This window comes from Fusarium tjaetaba (assembly GCF_013396195.1).
Source record: "Fusarium tjaetaba strain NRRL 66243 chromosome Unknown NRRL66243_c0000313, whole genome shotgun sequence".
NCBI lineage: Eukaryota > Fungi > Ascomycota > Sordariomycetes > Hypocreales > Nectriaceae > Fusarium > Fusarium tjaetaba.
The window spans coordinates 76,089-88,474 of record NW_023501509.1 but is presented as its reverse complement, the minus strand read 5'-3'; the positions used below and the strand labels follow the sequence as shown (position 1 = coordinate 88,474).

Here is a 12,386-nt window from a genome sequence, read left to right as displayed (position 1 = left end):
AATTGCTGTATTATTTAGTGCTGTAAATGATTAGCTCATCCAATTGGTCAGTGATAGTCCAATTGGGCCAGTAAAATGAATACTGGGTATTGTGGTTTATACTTCTCCAAGGTCAGCCTTAGCGCTCAAGGCTATTGACGTTAGTGCGACGATACCTAAACTATTGAACCACAAACTCCTTTCTCTTGCTTAAAATGCGATTATTCTATCGCCAACTACTACTACCAAGCCGCCAATGGATACGAGAAGGACACTTGCGAGTTCTTCAAGGGTACAGTTAAGACTGACGGCCAGCAGACTCCATATCAATGGTATCAGGTCTGCTGCTTGGCCGATATGTAGTTGGGTTGATGCTTCTTTTCATCTGAGTATCAAGAGTAATGTCCATCTATGTTTTAAGAAGAGTTTAATACATTCGTAAGATAAAGCTACCTGCTAAAAAAATATGCTAGCCTTGCAATTTGCCAGAGATTACCAACCCAAAGTACCAGATAAAATACACAGAAATCCCAACTATGGTTTGCGATTTACAGCTTGCTCTTCAGCCCCGCACGAGCAGCAAGAACAGCTCTCTGCTTCTCTCCTCCATGCTCAACCTTGACAGGAGCGTCAAAAACCGTAGCATCAGGCTTCTCCTTTCGATCCTCAGTATCAATGTACTCCCTCTCACCCTCCCCAACATAAAGCTGTCTCGGCCTCCAGATCTTGACACCCGACTTGTTCAGCATCATCTGTCTCCAGTGCGCCAACCAACCAACACATCGCGGGACCGCAAACAAAACGGGATAGAAATCAAGCGGGAATCCCATGGCCTGGTAGATCAGACCAGAGTAAAAGTCCACATTGGGGTACAAGTTCCTGCTGCGCATGAATTCGCTCTTGCGCGCGTAGTCGGCGAGCGTGAGGGCTGTGTCGAGGAGCTTGTTGCGGCCGGTGACTTCGAAGACTTCTTCGGCGAGCTTGCGGATGGCTGTTGAGCGGGGATCGACGTTTTTGTAGACGCGGTGGCCGAAGCCTACGAGGACGCGTTCCCTTCTCTCGACGGCTTGCATGAAGGCGGGGACGTTCTCGGGGGATCCGATCTCGATGAGCATTCTGATGGCTGACTCGGAAGCTCCTCCGTGGGATGGGCCGTAAAGTGCTGCGCATCCTGCAGCAACGACACTATAGGGATCGACTAGAGAACTTCCAACTTGGAGGACCGTGGCAGTGGAGCAGTTGACTTCGTGGTCGGCGTGGAGAATGAAGAGCTTGTCCAAGGCCTTGGCGAGAACAGGATGAGGTTGGTATTCGGGCTCAGATAGGTTATCCAGGAGATACAGGAAGTTTCCAGTGTACGACAAGCCTTGTGCAGGGCGGTTGAACGGTCGGCCTTGTCGCATTCTGTACGACGCAGCCGCCAAAGTAGGAGCCTTTCCGAGGATTCGAAGAATCTGCTTGTCCAGCATCTTGAGGGACTCCATATTACCCGACGCAGCGTTGGTGTAGAGTTTCTGTCCCGCAAGCGAGGGATTGGCCTCCGGAGCAAAAGCTCCGAGTGTCGCAAACGCCGCGCTCAACATGGACATGGGATGAGAGTCGTAGCGGAACGACTTGAACATGTTCTCGATATCGCTATGGATATACGTGTGATGCATCACCTCTCCCTGCCACTCATCATACTGCGCCTTGGTAGGGAGGTCTCCGTAGATGAGAAGATACGCTGACTCGAGAAAGTTGCTCTTCTCGACTAACTGCTCAATCGGATATCCGCGGTACCGAAGGACGCCGTCTAGGCCGTTGATGTATGTGATTTTGCTCTGCACAACAGCAGTGTTCATGTACGCGGGATCAAACACCCTGAGACCCTGCGTAGTCTCATCTTCTGGGCGATCATTGCCTTGCTCGGCTTTGATCTTCTTGAATTCCGTCGCTGGGATGGAATTGTGAGTAATGGGGATCTCGTAGGTCTGGTTTGTCCTGTTGTCCACGACCGTGAGCGTCTCGCGACGGCCTTTGTTCTGTGCTAAAACCATGATTAAGATGATACAAGATGAAGGAAAGTGATTATGTCGGGTTGATGAATATAAGCGATGAGTCTTGATGATTTGAACTGGTTTTCAGAAGCAAACGCGTCAATGACACGTCACGTGGACGCCTACCTCGGCACGATAAGATAAGTGGAACTTGCTTAGTAGAGACCTCGGCCTCAGACTCAGAAGGTTTTGGCGGCATTTGAAGCGGGAGTGGAGCTACATTGACACTAACACTAATTGCAGCCTTTTACTGTACTATCAGTTAGGAGCTAAGTCACTTTGCTCTCTGTGCCTAGCGATTGCTACTTACCCTACAATTCTGACAAGAGATATTGATTAAAACAAGTCATTTCCAGACAAGTAACTGTATATCATTAAGTAATTTATCTATCGAGTTCAGAGACCTACTAGTAATTCTCTTCATCACCGCCTTTTAATTCCAATGTTAAATTTAAGAATCTTAAGCGTAGTCCCCTCAGTGGATTCAACTCGCGAATCCATCACACAAGAACTGTATCTTTATATCAGAGTTGCCGCAATCATCTTCATCTCAACTTCTGCTAGGTTACGTCCAACACACGCTGCCGGACTGTGACCAAAAGGCATAAAAGCTGTTTTCTGGCGGTCCGATAGCTTCTCCCATCTTTCAGGCCGAAAATCATGAGCATCCTGGCCCCAAATATCTTTAGACCGGTGAATAGCATAGATTGTGACGCTCAAAACCGTGCCAGGCGGGAAGTAAAATTCGGCTAAATGAACTCCCTTGGATCCAGGAAGAACCTCCCGTGGAAGACCGATCTCGAGAACACTGTGCAAACACATTGCCTCGTTAAGCACAGCGTCAAGATATGGAAGAGCCCGGACTTGTGAAAACGGCATTACTGTGGCAGAAACATGTACAGAGTCAATCTCGGCTTGCAACTTTTATAGCGAAGGGGTGAGGTGGCGAGGTAGTACATCATGGCGAAGAGGGTGTTGCTGACAGTCTCAATGGCCGCCATGAACAAGGTCAAGGACTCGGATGCAATCTCTTCAAATTTGAGCAACCCACCGTGTTCATCGCGCATTCGGAGCAAAAGTGAAAGCCAATCGTCATGATCGTCTTGCGCTGCGACCATGCGTTCCTTGACGTGGGCGGAAGTCACGCCGAGCAGGTTCTGAAGCCCATCTATTACTTCATCTATTACTTTATGTAAGAAGGGATCAGGCAGGTGATGTGCATGAGGCTTCAGCCAGGAAAATACGCCGAGAGTAGAGACGCGGAACTCCTTTGCGCAAGAGTGTTCATCATGGAAACGTAAGACCCGGGCCTTCTGTCGATCTTGACCAGATCAGAGCCATGCTCGAGCATCCCGAATGGTTCGCTGAAGAGAAGATCACCGGTGATGTCAAAGGACAAGAGTCTAGTTGCAAGATCAGTACATACCAGTCAAGATAGTCTCGCAAAACACTTACGTGAACCGTCGTTCCAGACGATTGGCTACTTCGGACCACGTAAGTTTCTTTGGCTTATACAGTAGAGGGTGGACGCTGACCATACAAGATGTAATCCGCTATTTTCTGCTGAACTTGGCCTGTGTCAAAGTGGGATACCAAGTAAGTCACGCTAAACTACCACTATGATGTCTCCAAGGTTTGTTTTGACGACTCCCGACGCAGCTTAGTATATCTTTCTGTCACCAGGTAACAGCATCGGAGCTGTCTTGGGTCTTCTCGAAGCAACAAAATGTTCCGTTTGGGTTCATCCCGTCGACTACCCACCGTATCATCTGGTAGAAAGGATCCAACAGACCCGAGAACTGCGTATTCTAGAGATTCCCACTGTCGCTGAACTCCTCGACGCGTCTAACTCACCTAACTATCCTTACATCAAGACCTACGACGAAGCTATGGGTGACACGTTCTGCATTCTCCATACATCTGGTACCACAGGACTGCCGGAGCCTATCTATCTCAATAACGGCTTGCTTGCTACCATGGACGCCGCTCGTATTTTACCGACCGTTTGAGGGTGATGACGGCGCTCGTTCGTGGGCGACCTTGTATGAAAAGGGTGATAGACTGTATTCCCCTTGTGTACTTCTTCATGTAAGTCTTGGCAGGCACAACGGTTTAGGGAGAAGTGTATCTGACGTTGAAGACAGGGTCCTGGGATCTTCATGAACCTTTTTGCGACGTTCCTTTTTGACACGCATAGCGTCATGGGTCCCGTAGGCGTTCACCCTGACATGAATCTGCTTGCGTCACTTGCCGACCACGGCAACATTGATATTTGGCACTTCATGCCTGTGTACGTCAATGAACTGGGCCAACACCCTGAAGTACTAGAGAAGCTTAGATGATCGAAGTTTATCGGAGCTGCTGGAGGTACGTTCCAAACTTATTTCGCCAAACTCTCAGTTGACAAAATCTCTTCTAGGTCCTGTTAGCGCAGAGCTCGCCGCCAAGGTGAATGAGGTAGTACGCGTTCACAATCTGTTTGGTACCACGGAAGGCCTTTACATGGGTGACATGTTGGTGGACAAGGAAGACTTCCTGTGGGTTTCGTTCCATCCGTACACCGGGTTTGAGTACCCGGAGATCGAGAAGGGCTTGTTTGAGCAGCTTGCTGTCAAGAATGAGCACTGGGCTTTGCATCAGGGAGTCTTCAGATACTTTTCCTGATGTTGATGAATTTAACTTCAAAGATTTATTCATCAAACACCCGAGAAAGCCTAACCTCTGGCTTTACATGGGTAGAAACGACGACATCATCTGTTTAGAAGATGCGCAGAAGTTTTCTCCCATTGAGACGGAGAACATGATCTGTGCTCATCGTAGTGTCAAAAGATGTGTCATGGTAAGTGACCCTGAACCTATGCAGTATGGCCTAAGTGCTTACATGCTTTACAGATTGGAAACGGGCAGAAGTTTGCCTGTCTGATGGTAGAGCTGAGACATGATATGCCAAGAGACGCGGAGACCATTCAGGGGCTGACGGAAAGCTTTGGAGATATCATTGACCAAGCAGATCAGAATCAATTGCTGAGGGACTACTTGAGAAGGGATTAAATCATTCTCGCAGATCCGAAGCGCCCTCTCCCACTCACTGAGAAGGGGACTATTTCGCGTCGAGCTGCTTTAAAGGTCTTTGAAGAAGAGATCGATACGTTTTATCGCTTGGAGGGAGAGGCGACTGTGGTGTTGGCCAACGTACAGCCGAAGGGGCATAGAGTTTGTCATGAAACACAATTTAGATATAGCTTCGGTACTTTGACGCGTCTGCCAGTTCTCTCATATATATAGGCAAAGATCATTCTCAAAAGCTGTCTGGTAACTATATAGTGACATCCAGTGGATTATCCAACATTCTTCCCATTGCATAACACTCAGCCTTTGTGCCCTCCGCCGTGTATTGAGAGTTAAAGGTTGACTCGACTTGATCACCTGAAAGATTCCGAATTTCACCGCCCATCGGATGTCTGATAGAAACCAACCGCGGATCACGGAGGCCGTTTCTCAATGCCTGGAGAGCATCTCGCCACAAGCCAACTCTGATGTGAACCATGAAGAGCGAAATCTCTGATTCAACGTCGAGAGTTGTAGCTAACGCCTTAAGTTCCGTAGTAGTAACTGAGATCTCGATGAGATGAATGGAGCGCAAGTTAGAGCTCGGTGGCCACACAAATCCGATGCCAACTGAGGTCGGAGCAGCGAGCATGGACTCGAGCCCCAGGCTGTACCAAAACTCGCCGAGATTTATATCAGCATGGGTGATGCATCCAGCGTTGAAGACTGCACCCAGGTACTCATTTATGACCTCCATCTCACTCGCTGTCCTGATCGTGTTATTATCCTCTTCATTTCTAATCCATGGGCCACAACCGCTGCGGCACCGTGGCCGGAAGCTGAACTGTATTGGATCAAGTCGTTTGATGGCATCTGATAACTTGTCTTTTTCATCTCTTCTAAGTTGCAGAGTCATGTAATCCGGCGCAGCTGATACATGGATGGAGAGATGATCGATGAGCAGTGAATCTACAGCGCCTAGGGCTAAAGGAATATCGACGAGTAGTCTCGTCGGAACCCCAGGCCAGATGAATTCGTTTGGTCGGATCCAGCGTGCTTCCTCCCATAGCATTGGCCGCGTAAGGACTTGGATTAGGATGTCAGCCTGAGCTGAGGTGTCTTGTTCGTCAACTGGATCGAACTTGCGGCCGAGATCATAGTTGTTTGTGAGAACGCCATCATGGAGCATGACGTGCCGGATGTTTGGCAGCCTTGTCAACATCTCAGCTATCCCGATTTCAAAGGCGCCGCCCCCATGCAAGAGCATCTGCGAATCATAACTTTCCTTATACCTTTCAAAGGCACGTTGTAGAATACCGTCCGTCCAGTTTGTCTGGGCCGCCTTGTTGTGTGTTATCGAAGGCTCTGTTGATTCGTTATGGATCTGAATGTCGTTGGCGAATCGTTTAATCAGGTACTCAAATGTAATTTGACCGCCTGAGTTGATTTCAATTATGTCATCAAACATTTGACTTCGTTGAATCCATTCAGACCAGACGGCTGCGGTGAAATTGTCAAGACTGGCCGCGATCCATGGATGATAGAAATGTAGCCGCACATTGACTTCCGGTACTCCTTCTGCGATTCGAGGATTGTGAAGCACTTGGCGAAATAACCTAACACTCTCAGGACGGCTGAAGTCTAAAGTGCCGCAGGGCCGAACAGCATAATCGCTGCACAGCTGGTAAAACCTCTGGCAGGTCAATCTCAGCTGGGAGATGGTGTCGCTCCGCTGCTTTCGTTCTGTAGTCTTGCAGAGTCTAAAGACAGTAAGCAAGATTTCATTGGATAAATTGAGAAAGAACGGCATGCCCTCAGGAAATGCAGTTATAGTGGTGTTGAATGAGGTGTAGATATTGTCTAGTGTTTACTCGAACAATGCGGAGTAATTGAGATGCCGCTTGTTCCGCGGCGGGGAAAACTTTAGGGCCTTTGTCCTTGGAGACAAAAAGACCTGGGCATGTTCAGTTTATTTTTGTGGATCTTTGCCATGGTTCATTTTGGCACCTAAGCGACTGGACATCTTTTATTGGACAGGGCTAACGTTCAACGAGCTCCACAAGCTACGGCGAGTTTTCTGTTCAACTCAGAGCGGATTGACAATGAGATCAAGATCTCATATTTTATTCATAGATGAACATACAGGTCATCGATTGAGTACCAGCCTACCTCTTGAACATTGCTCTTTGATTTAGTTATTTGTTCATTGCAGAGTAGCGTATTGGTTGTTCGGCGATTGACTATATAAAGTACACCAGCATCTGCTTATCCTCGATTCGTTCTTTAACCTACAACAACACAAACTTCCAAACTCAGCAACGCACTTAACTACACACTCAACTACACACTTAACTATATACTTAACTATATACTTAATTATATACTTAACTATATACTTAACTATATACTTAACTATATACTTAACTATACACTTAACTATATACTTAACTATATACTTAACTACACACTCAACTACACACTCAACTACACACACAGTAGCAACAATTTCTACAGAAAGACTTACCATGAACGCCAATCAAGTCCCCAGATTGCTCTCGAGTGATTGTATCATTAAACACATGGCTCTTGCGTACCACAATGAGCCCGATGTGCTTGCCTTGCGGATGACACCCCCTTCGGGCCCTTGGGGTTGCCCCGGGTGGTATGTGTCTACTAATTTAGACGCAGGCACCAAGGGTAGCTATGAATTCGTCGTCATTGATAGGGTGGTATATAATTACCCTATCCTCAGTGATGCGACCGATGAAAATCCTCGGTCTGGTGGACCAATCCGCGACAAGCTTGCACTTGAAGCCTGCAGGGAACTCAACAGTGCAGGCTACGAGATTCTAGCTTGGCAACCATACTGTGACGAGTTGACGCCTTTTATGGATCAAGAGGGGAATACTTTGCCGATTGAAGGACGTCCCATTATTACAAACTGGCCAGAACTAGGAGTCACACGCATGCGAGAGCAGAATTTGCAACTCAAGAGTAAAGCCATACAGAGAGAGGCTGAAGACATACAAGATAAATTATGGGACTCTCGAAGATCAATTAACGTCTTGCAAGCTCTCTCGTCAACTGACACAAAACAAGAGTTCTTGGGCAACAATGTTAGAGAGAATGTAAAAGAGCTCAGCTCTCTACATAAGGAGGTAAAGGACTTGGAGGCTGCCAACAATAGTGGAAACAAGGACCCACGTATGGCGGAGCTTCTGGAAGGGTTGCTCAACAAGCTGGCACTTTCTGCTGAAAGAAGGAGGGCCGAGTACGCTAAGGAACAGACCACTGTGGAAGAGAAGAAGAAAGCCTTTGCCAACGCATTGAGCCACGAAGAGAAAGTGCAAAAGCGCTACGATGAGGAGTGTGCCGGGTATGGCCGGTCACGACGTCTTGTGGAGATTGCTAGTGATTTGAAGGACGCAGATAACACGGTAAATGCGGAAATAGCGAGATGGCGTGCGCAGTTTTGGATGGACGCGGCTAAGCAGAACCTTTTGAAGTAGATAGTTCTAACCTTTTGGAGTAGATAGTTATAACCGAGACTTGGATGTAGAACGATAGCTTGAGAACACGTCGACCATTGCTTTTTTAGAATACATATTGAACCAATATTGGATCTTCTTTTACCGAATACTATTTCTCTGATGGCGCACATGATTTGTGCCTCGGAGCATTTCCCACGTGAAGTGTCATCGTCATGACTCGAGCCATTCCCATTAGCGCAGGTCTAGCGATCCAAGTGCGAAGTCAAGCAACGCCACGACTCAGTTCTCATCGGCAGTGCAACTTTCTCGACCAATCGCAACTGATAATTCGAACCATTCGCGAGAAACTGTTCCTGAGCTAACAATCGTAGTTGAACCCTTTTGGACTCGCAGCTCCAATAGACATTCTGTTACGGGTGCGCTCAGACATTTGGACACCGGCTACCTATGACGCTTGACCGGATCGACAACTGGGAAAATCCACTGCCGAAGCATCGATTCCGTCACATGCACTGGGACTGTCTCACTAAAACGATCTGCATCGCCCCTCTCTCCTTTTTGTGTCCCCGTTCCCTGGCCCTGGTCCTTTGAACTTCCCTGTTCTCTTTCAACTCCATATCCGTTTTGAGATGCGCCTCTTGAGATGAGGCCAGGCGTTCTAACTGCGCTGCTTAGTTTGCTGATTTTTACGGGCGTGAACGGGCTAAATGTCGAAACGAGTCTCCCAGATTGCGCGGTTCGTGAACAGTCGGACTTGTAGTAGTTCTTGCTGACTTTGGTAGCAAATATGTTTTCGCACGTCGGTCAGCCCCGATTGCAGTGAGCCGAGTTGCTTTTGTGCCTCCGCTACCTTTCAAAATGACTTGATACCCTGCTTGAAGAGCCATTGCGAGATTCCACAAGTCTTTGGTACGTAGTGGTTTCAATTGGATTCTGGCTATCATAGGTTGACTGATTGTGACAGCTTCGTTGCGATATCTTGACCAAACATGCGAGCGACCACGACGCGATCGACGGAATGACGCCTGGCCGTACCTTTCGATACACATTCTTTGCATTCTTTGTGCAGTCATTCGAGTTTATACAAAGCTGTTCATTGTCAGGAAGATTTCGCCTGAAGATTGGCTGTCGTTCACTTCTTTCGTCATTTACATTGTCTACTTTGGCATTGGACACCATGGTAAGGGCCAATTAAACTATCCCGATGCGCTGAGGAAATGGCTGATGCAATGCAGCGTTGATGTCGGCATTTGGGCAGGATATTTGGTGGGTCAACGCTGGTGATCTATCCCATGCACTCAAGGTATCATACACTGTTTGCTTATCTGATGGTGTAAGCTAACTTGACAAGCTGTTCTGGATTGATTGCCCTGTCTACACTCTGCTTCTCGGAATGACAAAAGTCACAATAATCCTGTTCTATATCCGTCTGTGTCATGTTTATACACTATTTTGCCAACTGTGTTGGGCTTGCATTCTTATCATAAGTCTAAGCACAGGCGTTTTCATGTCGCTGAACATCTTCCAATGCACGCCGATACGATGGAACTGGGATCGATTTGGCGGAGAAGATGTCGACTTTTGGTGCATGGACTTGAACAAGTTGCAGTGGTCAATTAACATCACCAACATCGTTTTTGATGTCGTGGTGCTGGTGCTTCCAATACCACTCATATGGAAAAGTATGTCCAGTCGCAATTTTAAAAGATACAAGTTAACATTGATAGCGAAATCAACTTTCCGCCGAAAACTCGGTATTGTCTTGATGTTCAGCCTGGGAGTCGTCGTCCTCGTCGCAAGCTGTCTCAAAATGCGCTACAACGTTCTATACGGCCACTCAAACAATATCACATGGGACTACATGGACCTAATGGTTTGGGCCGGAATAGAAAGTTCAGTCAGCATCGCTGCGCCATGCTTGCTAACAGTTCGATTGTTTCTGCACAAGGTGTTCCCTACCTCGTTCGGGCGGATATTCGCCTTTGGGTCGCACGTTGAAAGAACATTGGATCAAGAGATAAAGGAGGAGGAGGAAGAGGTTGCGCAGTGGGCGGCTGATGTTGAGATGACTAGTATTTCGGGGGTTGGCGTCGCGAGACCGAGACGAGCAGCTATAAGTTTGGGGGAAGGATTTGGGGATGGAAGGAGGACGAAAAAGAAGAGGGCTATGACGGAAGCAAGTCGGATCTTGAGGAGCGTAGATGAGATACCCCTGTCACCGTAGTTACCCGTAGAATATGAACTAATGTTTTCTTTATTGAAATGGTCTGTACGACAAGTTCGTGGCGCTTGAATATAGTCAACTTATCGTAACGGCCAATAAAATGACAGAGCCAAGTCGTTGCTATTACAGGTTCTTAATAATCCCATTTACGGCATCTGATCCAATCGTGGCACCTGCACCAAAGGTAATTGCGTGGCCTGCCCTTTTTGCAAAGTCTTTGCCGTGGTGATGCTGTAAAGACTGTTACTCATGCGTTGGGGAAACAACCTCCTGTAGTTGAATAGACAAACCTCTTCATGTTCGTGTGCATCTTTGGGTTGAGGCGGCGGCGCCGATTGATCCTTCTTTTCCTATAGTAAATTAGTTAGGCGAATGCCCATTGTTGAGTAGATTACTGGGGATTCTTACTCCTTTGTCTTTTGTTTCGGGCATTATGACTGTCGCTGAGCTCTTATGTTGCTGGGACGGCGTAAGGTTAATCTCTGGGTCTTGTGGTGGTGAAGAGTAAGTACATCAGAAGAAGCTCTGCAAAGTGTTATATACAGCTCTCACTACTGATCTTGGGAATCTTTCAGCTAGGGACTGTCAGCAATGACGTGCCTACGGTGATTATGACGAGTACTATGTCATAGGGAAGAGGATTAGGTTTTGCGCAACGGCTAATCGGCACGGATTACATAAAGCACAGCACCAGAATGTAATAGTGCAAAGTATATTATAGGGGACTATGTCATCACTTTCTAATATACTCCAGAACTGGGCTTTTTGATCTCTGCTACAAGGAACAAAAGAATCGCAAGCTAACAAAAGTCGATGCGCGATGAACCCAGAGGTAGGAGATCTGTCACTCGAGAGAGGCGGCACCAGAAGGCAGTTGAAACAAGACGGTCGAGGATTTACACGATTCTTATTTCACTGAGCCATTCGCCATTTAGTCAGAATACGAGTAATAGCTCCATCTTTGCCGTTCTTGGGAACCTTTATCCTCTCACATGCTGACGCCCATTACTTTAATAATTCTTGGACTATGTCCACACAAAAATCATGTGGCAGGTTTATGAAGTTATGATGGCAATGCCAATTTCTTCATCCCTATTGCCCCCGCTATCATTGCCGTTTCTTCTAGGGGCCCATTGACATCGTTCTCTATCATTGAGAGGCGCGAACTTGTTGGGAATGACATGGAGTTATTTAGTAGGGCAAGATGACACGCGCGCAACTTCAATTTCTTCTTCTGGGCCACAGCCATACTAATTCGCGATGGCTGTTAAAAAGTGTTGTTTATACTTCTATAATTAGCGAAGGCAGTACCATCCTGCTCCACAATCCGCCTCAGGACAAAAAACCCCATCTGCGTAAGACTCCTCTGCGCAAGTATCGGATTGTAAAGGGGACCGACATCGATAAAAAGAACAGGATCATGGTAGAAGTATACAACCAATAGGACTGGGTTAGATTAGTTAAGATTGTGCAGCAGGGGGGCCCTGAAATTAGCGCAGGTAGCTCATGATGACTCTATTCACACGGACACTCAATGGAACAAAGGAACAGAAACAACATAATGGCGTTCTTTCAAACACACAGAAATGGGGTTCTTCACTGTTCGCC

At 47.2% G+C, this 12,386-nt stretch overlaps 5 protein-coding genes across 5 annotated transcripts; 2 read left to right on the top strand and 3 right to left on the bottom strand.

The window, feature by feature from the left end:
• Window positions 1-527: 527 nt before the first annotated feature.
• Window positions 528-2,015, bottom strand: FTJAE_12049 (citrate synthase; the record flags this gene model as incomplete). The annotated part of the gene is made up of 1 exon (XM_037345057.1): window positions 528-2,015. The coding sequence occupies one exon, from the start codon at window positions 2,013-2,015 to the stop codon at window positions 528-530; it is 1,488 nt and encodes a 495-aa protein (XP_037200930.1).
• Window positions 2,016-2,534: 519 nt separating this feature from the next.
• FTJAE_12048 (benzoate 4-monooxygenase) lies at window positions 2,535-3,553 on the bottom strand (the record flags this gene model as incomplete). Its single annotated transcript, XM_037345056.1, has 4 exons — window positions 2,535-2,878; window positions 2,938-3,195; window positions 3,282-3,418; window positions 3,471-3,553. 4 exons carry the CDS (start codon window positions 3,551-3,553, stop codon window positions 2,535-2,537), a joined length of 822 nt encoding a protein of 273 aa, XP_037200929.1.
• Window positions 3,554-3,634: 81 nt separating this feature from the next.
• On the top strand, window positions 3,635-4,679 carry FTJAE_12047 (nonribosomal peptide synthetase; the record flags this gene model as incomplete). Its single annotated transcript, XM_037345055.1, has 4 exons — window positions 3,635-3,648; window positions 3,706-4,018; window positions 4,160-4,305; window positions 4,445-4,679. 4 exons carry the CDS (start codon window positions 3,635-3,637, stop codon window positions 4,677-4,679), a joined length of 708 nt encoding a protein of 235 aa, XP_037200928.1.
• Window positions 4,680-5,331: 652 nt separating this feature from the next.
• On the bottom strand, window positions 5,332-7,243 carry FTJAE_12046 (f-box pof7; the record flags this gene model as incomplete). The annotated part of the gene is made up of 2 exons (XM_037345054.1): window positions 5,332-6,823; window positions 7,233-7,243. The coding sequence occupies 2 exons, from the start codon at window positions 7,241-7,243 to the stop codon at window positions 5,332-5,334; spliced, it is 1,503 nt and encodes a 500-aa protein (XP_037200927.1).
• A 345-nt stretch (window positions 7,244-7,588) lies between these two features.
• On the top strand, window positions 7,589-8,572 carry FTJAE_12045 (uncharacterized protein; the record flags this gene model as incomplete). The annotated part of the gene is made up of 1 exon (XM_037345053.1): window positions 7,589-8,572. The coding sequence occupies one exon, from the start codon at window positions 7,589-7,591 to the stop codon at window positions 8,570-8,572; it is 984 nt and encodes a 327-aa protein (XP_037200926.1).
• Between the last annotated feature and the right edge of the window lie 3,814 nt (window positions 8,573-12,386).